The sequence below is a fragment of the Mastomys coucha genome, unplaced genomic scaffold, assembly GCF_008632895.1.
Source record: "Mastomys coucha isolate ucsf_1 unplaced genomic scaffold, UCSF_Mcou_1 pScaffold16, whole genome shotgun sequence".
Classification (NCBI taxonomy): domain Eukaryota; kingdom Metazoa; phylum Chordata; class Mammalia; order Rodentia; family Muridae; genus Mastomys; species Mastomys coucha.
The window spans coordinates 50,020,790-50,027,342 of NW_022196898.1; the positions used below are offsets into that span (position 1 = coordinate 50,020,790).

The 6,553-nt window shown below is 48.3% G+C and overlaps 1 protein-coding gene across 1 annotated transcript in view; it reads left to right on the top strand.

Moving 5' to 3' along the window:
- The first annotated feature begins 2,224 nt into the window (after nucleotides 1-2,224).
- Nucleotides 2,225-6,553, top strand: part of Casq2 (calsequestrin 2) — a 62,160-nt gene continuing 57,831 nt past the window's right edge. The window contains exon 1 of the mRNA XM_031374996.1: nucleotides 2,225-2,689. Coding sequence (XP_031230856.1) covers nucleotides 2,414-2,689 — 276 coding nt within the window. The 5' untranslated portion in view covers nucleotides 2,225-2,413. The remainder of the gene's footprint in view (nucleotides 2,690-6,553) is intronic.

Sequence of the window (6,553 nt, forward strand, 5' to 3'; positions counted from 1 at the left end):
AAAAAAAAAAAAAAAAAAAAAAAAAAAAAAGTCACACCCTCAGGGCAAAGGGTACCCCACGACTACTTAGATGGCAATCCTTGGCCGCCTATTTAAGTTTCAGCCTCACTTCAAATCCCGAGGATGGACTTGAAGGGGTCGCTATCTCTTTGTCCCTCTTCCCAGTGTGCACACTTCGACTACACTTGCTCTCAGCTCCCCGCTGTTAATTTGACCCTTTTAACTGGTTTACTCAGAACAGGTGCTGGATCTTACTTGGGGCACAGATTATGATGCCCAAGTTTGATAGCAGGTGAATAAGAAATGCAAAGAACCTGTCGTTTAAGATTTCAAAGTGGCAGGGGGGTGGGGCAGGGGGAGAAAGGAAACAGAAAGGGAAAAAGAGACAGTTCCATATTGAGGAAAGTAGAGCGACTTCTAAATAAAGGTAACCCAGGGAGATTCAGACAACGGGGAACAGTTTGCCAAGCTGACCTCAAAAAGACAAGACACCAGCACCCCACTCTGCCCACCTCACCCCCACCCCACCATACCCACCACACCCACCCCACCCCCACCCTACCCCTACCACACCCCCACCACACCCCCACCCCACACCTATATTTTCTAAGGAAGGGGGAATCTTGCAGGCTTGGCAAAGACTGTTGCTCAGGACTCTCTCCGTTTAGACAGCCCAGAGACCGTGCACCTGGGAGGACTGCACCCCTAAGAAGACAGTGTCCTTCTGAGGACAGGGCTCAGTCGGGGCCATCAGGGCTGGACTCACCAGGGCCCTGCTTACCTGTGCGTGAAAGTGAAGGGTGACCAGAGCTTCTATGGCAGCAGAGTGCCTCAACACAGTCAGACAGGGCGCTGGGATTAGCTTGTTCTTCCAGCCCCTGGGAAAGGAGTCGGTGGGCTTTCTAGCACAACGAAGATAAACCTTGGCCAGGTTCCGTAAGCACCACAATCTCTTCTGAAGAGCATGCAGACAGAACCATCATCTGACCAGAAGGACCAAAGAGCCACCTGAGGAGTACTGGCAGGGGATCTGCTGAAGCAGAAGCCACACAGCCCAGAGCCCTGGCTTCTGCAGTGTGACATGGCAGCTTTGAGAACTCTGATTCCCAGACACACCCATGGCACAGGGTCCCCCTCAGTTAATGCACCTGTAGAGTGCCCAGGAATCAGGTATGCACCGTGGGTGGCTGGGCTCATGCAGAGAGTGGACAGGCCAAGCTTCACACATGACACTGGAAATGGACGAATTATTATAATGTGTGTTCCACCCACTCCAGTGAGAAGGAGCTGTGTAGAGTGGCTACTGTTTTCGAGGGCTGGCTTTGTGCCAGGCTCTTCCCTCTCTGTGTGTTCTAAATACCAGGGTTACAATCTGGGACTCAGAGAAGCTGCACGGTCCCCCAGAGTCTGCCAGCAGCCACTAAAAAGGCAGAGTGGAGATTGCAGCTCTGGTCTGTCCCAGCTTGGATAAATTGCCCATCGTTCTATTGCTAATGAAGAAAGGAGCAAAAACAGTGTCATAAGAGTTAGTGGGGATGGGGTAGGATGTGGAGTGGGGATAGGACACTGGCAGAGATCCCAAGGATGTTCCTGTGGTGACCCACAAACTTCTTAATAAATTGACTTTAAAATGGACCACCAGCTCCCCTGACTTTTGCAGCCTCAGCTATGAGAACTGGAAAAGAAAGTGGGCTGGAACCGCTACAAGTCCTCTCTGTATGCCGGCTTAGTAGGAAAGCATGTCTCTATGTCCCTGACGAGCAAGGACATGTGGACACGGTGCTGCCAGAACTGGGCTTCCAAGAAGACCTAGAAAGGCATGTGAAGAGTGCGCCTGCCCTCGGGAAAGCAGTGTAGCCGGGGAAAGAGGCTGCATAGCTGTCCCGGAACTGAGCAATGCAATGTCTAAGTGGGATTTTTGATGCACTAAGCATTCCGTGTTCTTATTGGCACCATCATCCCGTTTTGCTTTCCATTCTCACTCACCCCCATGAGTTTCTTTCTCTTCTTTGACCTTTTATTTCACTTGCATACGGTCCCTCCAGCCCCCTCCTGCCTGCTGTCCTGCCGCCGCTGCTGACAAGCCGTGTGGACAAATCCCTCAACGGTGTCATATCTAACTTTTTTTTAAAAAAATTATTATTCATCGCATGATTTATTTTTAGCCCGAAACAACTGCATCCTAAAAATGGAGTTCTTAATGAGACAGAGGCTGAGCGAGCTATGTAAGGTATCTAGGCTTGGCCTCCCAGCCTGTGCCTGGCTCTTGCTCTGTGCGCATGCGTGCATTAAGCCTCCACAACTTGTTCTGAGCTCACAACTACACAGCTGCAGGACCAAGGAGGTGAGAGCAGCCTCTTTGTTCCCTCGCCAAGCTTAGCAACGTCTCTGAGAACCTTCCATCCTGTCTTCGATGATCTCTCTTCTGGGGACTGAGAAACAAGACTTTTCCCGAATGAAGAGGATTTTCCTGCTCGTGGTGGGGGTTTATCTGCTGTCCTTTAGCGGGGCAGAAGAGGGGCTGAACTTCCCCACGTACGACGGGAAGGACCGAGTGGTCAGCCTTTCTGAGAAGAACTTCAAGCAGATGTTGAAGAGATATGATTTGCTGTGTCTCTACTACCACGAACCTGTGTCTTCAGACAAGGTCTCACAAAAACAGTTCCAACTGAAGGAGATCGTCCTGGAGGTGAGTGAGTGACGACAGCAGCCACCTGTCTGAGTGAGCATTGGTGCCAGTGTGGCATTTAACAGGAATGTGGGAACAAGGGCATGGAGAATATATGCAGAGGTCTCATGTGTTGTAGTCTCACATAAGTGGAACTTTTGTTTTGTTTTCTGCAGAAGTAGACTGTGTGGGCAAACTCTTAAGGTAGAAGGGAGTGAGGGGGATGCACACTGACCCTCCTTTATCCAGGGAGCAGGACAATCATTGCTCAGGACAAATAGCTGATGCTCACCCATGCAGAATCAGTGAAGGGCGGAACGAGAGGCCCAGCAGCCAAGCTCCAGACGATCTAAAGTTCTTCCTTCACATACCCTGATTCATCAGGTGTTCTTGTCCCACCTGCCCCTTTTCTAGAATGTTCCAGCTGTTGTGAAAACCACTGGCTTAAAGGAAACTGAGGGATTTCCTATGCGTACCTTCAGGGCCAATTCCCCATGCTCTTCTCAATTCTCTCCCTTGGATCTAGAGAAGCCAGGGCCCTTTGACCTTGCCTCTGCTCTTGGTCATAGCGAGAGTGACCATGACATTTTTCCCAGTCAACTTTAGAATGTGAGTGTGTGCTCTCCTGGACTGTGTATTCATTAACAGATATTTTTTTTTTCCCTCAGAAAGTTCTTGGTGTGAGTCTTGATCCCATGCTGAAGTAATTTCTTATTTTATCTGTATTACATGACCTGTTGGCCATCTGGCACTGGGAATGGGGGCATTTCTAATCCTTCGCAAGTGTCACAGAAAGACACTGCATCTCCTCCTGGACAGCTAAAGGCCACTGACACTTCAAGAATACCCGTGCTGCCAAGATTCCTTCCCAGTCCCCATGGCTGGCTCAGCACACAGCTACAGGACTGTGTGAGAATTAACCAGACACACTTCCAGGACATTCAGGCTAATCAAAGAACGTAATTAGCAGAGTTACCATACAAAAACCAGGAGATTTAAAGTCTCCAAAAAAATGACTATAATAAAATCCAGCAAACCACTCGGGATATATCAAAGTCACATTAAAAGAGGGAAAAAGCATTTTATGATTCAAAGTGCTCTCTAATCAGCTGATAGTGCTAGTGTTTAAAAATATCTCCACAGCCATCATGTTCTTCCCAGGCTCTATCTACCCTGGGACGAGGGTAGTGTTTTGTCCCTTCTGTAGGTGGTCGAGGGAGGAAAAGTAGGTTCTAAAGCTGTAGAAATGGGAAAAGCAACAGGCTGGGAGAGGAACAGGGCCGGAGGCCACCTGCTGCACAGCCCATAAAATGGGCACATTATCGGCTCTGTTGTCAACTGCCATTCTCAGGGACTGAGGTCCTGTCTTATGAAATATGTCGCTGAAAGCATCGAGATTTTATTTGGTAATCTCATCACTGACTTGTTCAACCAGACTCAAAAGCTACTCCTCCATGGCCAGGACACAGTGACAAACAACCATTTCTTATTAAATAGCATATGTGCACACCTTATTGCAAGTATGTCCCTTGTGAATACTTAGTTCTGGGACTCCAAGCAAAACCATAAGATGGGACCACCTTGGGCTCCCCATCCTTCCAGGCACCTTCCTGTGAGAGTGCTGATTGGTGAAGGGAAGTTGAACATCTATTCCGATGTCCCTCTGGGAAAATTAAGGGAAAGGAAATCTAGGAATGGTTGCCAGGAACTCTGGATATAAGTTCTGGCTTTGCCCCTACTACACCACACATGTGCCAGAGCTGGCAACTATTTCTTGGAGCTTCAGTTTCTTATCCATACATCTGTGAAGGTAATGAAAACCCTACAGGTTATGAGTTAGTTAATAAGGTTGATGGTTTATGGAATGCTCACTGGGCAGCTACTGTTGAAAGTACTTACTTAATCATCAATCATGGTGTGAAATGAGTGAGATGACTCTCTCCAGTGTACAGACTGGGAAACGGAGACCCAGAGAGGTTGCTCAGTGGCACCTCAGTCATCCCGAGTGAGCCATCTGAGCTCCTACAGCCCCTCCATGGCATTTCTCCTAGCGTCAGGTGGATGTGAAGAGTACTGGCTCGAACAGAGTCACTCAGTCCAGGCCAGGCTGAGTGCCATGAAGGTAGAGAAACGCTGAGCCCTGGAGACAGGTCTCAGGAGTAGGAAAGAGGCCTGGACTCCCGGGGGGGGGGCGGTAGAGGTGGGCAAAGGGTGTACCTTTGTAGGGACACCTGTCTGATTTTCATAACACAGAACAAAAATGGCCTCAGAAATCCTATTGACACCAGAAGGAGTTGATGTGGTCCCCCTAAGTTTTCTTCTTAGTCAAAAATCACCATTTGTTCTAGGTTTTTCTCCTGTACTTCATACTTAAACTTAGAAAAAGGTCCTTCTAGCCCCAGGGGTGTGGCTATTCACTGCAGATGGGACACTGTACAGTCTCAGTCATGACTCTGGGGAGCTCTAGGGAGCCCAGATTCCTGCCCAGCTAGTGGCTTAGGAACATAGCTTCCAACGTGTCATATTGTATTAATCCTGCTTGACCTAGATCACACAGACATTCATAACAACAAAACACAGGCTTCATGGGGTGATACTACTACTGGGGGGATACTTGGATTTCTTAAGAAATCCACTTCCATTTTCAGACTATTCTTACAGTTTAAAAGCCGAGCCCAACCTCTGAACACCTCACTTTCCATTCCCAGGTGGAAATGCTGCAGGATGCAATGACTCGAGACACGAGTGAGGAGCTCTTAGCTTATCACACAATGACCAACACATTGTGTTAAAACTCCACATTCACAGTGGGCAATGCATATATATCTTTTCTGTTGTTCCTAGGGAAACACACACACACACACACACACACACACACACACACAAAAGGCTCAGAAAAAGGCCCACTCGGCACAGCCTGGAGAGGGCCCCTGGAGTACCAACTGCCACATGCTGTGGATGCAGAGCAAATGAAACACTCAGGTGGCTCTCAGATTACTTAAAGGGTATAACGGGTCACCGTGACAACCGAGGGGCAAGTAGTCATCAGCCCTCATCTCTGGAGATGCATTTCAGGGTCTCCAGTGGAAGCCTGAGTCTGTCTGTGATAATACATGGGTTGAAACAGGCCCTGTGTTTTTGGTCTCGGCAATTCTCTGGCCTTGCCTCCTGAGTGCTGGGGTTACAGATATTTGCCATCTTTGTAGTATGTTTTCCCGTAGGTATCTTCATGCCTGTGGTAAAGCTTAGCTTAGAAGCTAGGCCCACTAAAAGATTAATACAACTAAGAATAAATGTAACAATCACAGCAATGATCTATTGCCACGTGTACTGCCCACACCCTTTTCTTTCCTCCCTCAAACTTTTTTTCTTAAAGATTTATTTATTATATGTAAGTACACTGTACCTGTGTTTAGACACACCAGAAAGGAGCGTCAGATCTCATTATGGATGGTTGTGAGCCACCATGTGGTTGCTGGGATTTGAACTCAGGACCTCCGGAAGAGCCATCAGTGCTCTTACCTGCTGAGCCATCTCACCAGCCCCCTCCCTTGATTCTTAAGAACTTGCCCCCTTTCACTTTACAGCTTCTCTCTGGCATGTCTTGGTTAGCAGCTTCAGTTCTCTTGCACGTTGAGGCCTCTAGTATATGAGAGAAGAGTTACTTGAACTTAAGAACCGAGTAGACTAGCATCACATTCAGTTTGCTGAGATGGCTGGGCGGTACCTGGCAGACAGGTAGTGTGTGTATCACAGAAACACTGGTCGAAGGAAGAAGTCTCCCTTCATGGATGTGACGGAGCAGCACAATATTTCATCAGTGGTGGCACACACCTTTAATCCCAGCACTTGGGAGGCAGAGGCAGGTGGATTTCTGAGTTCGAG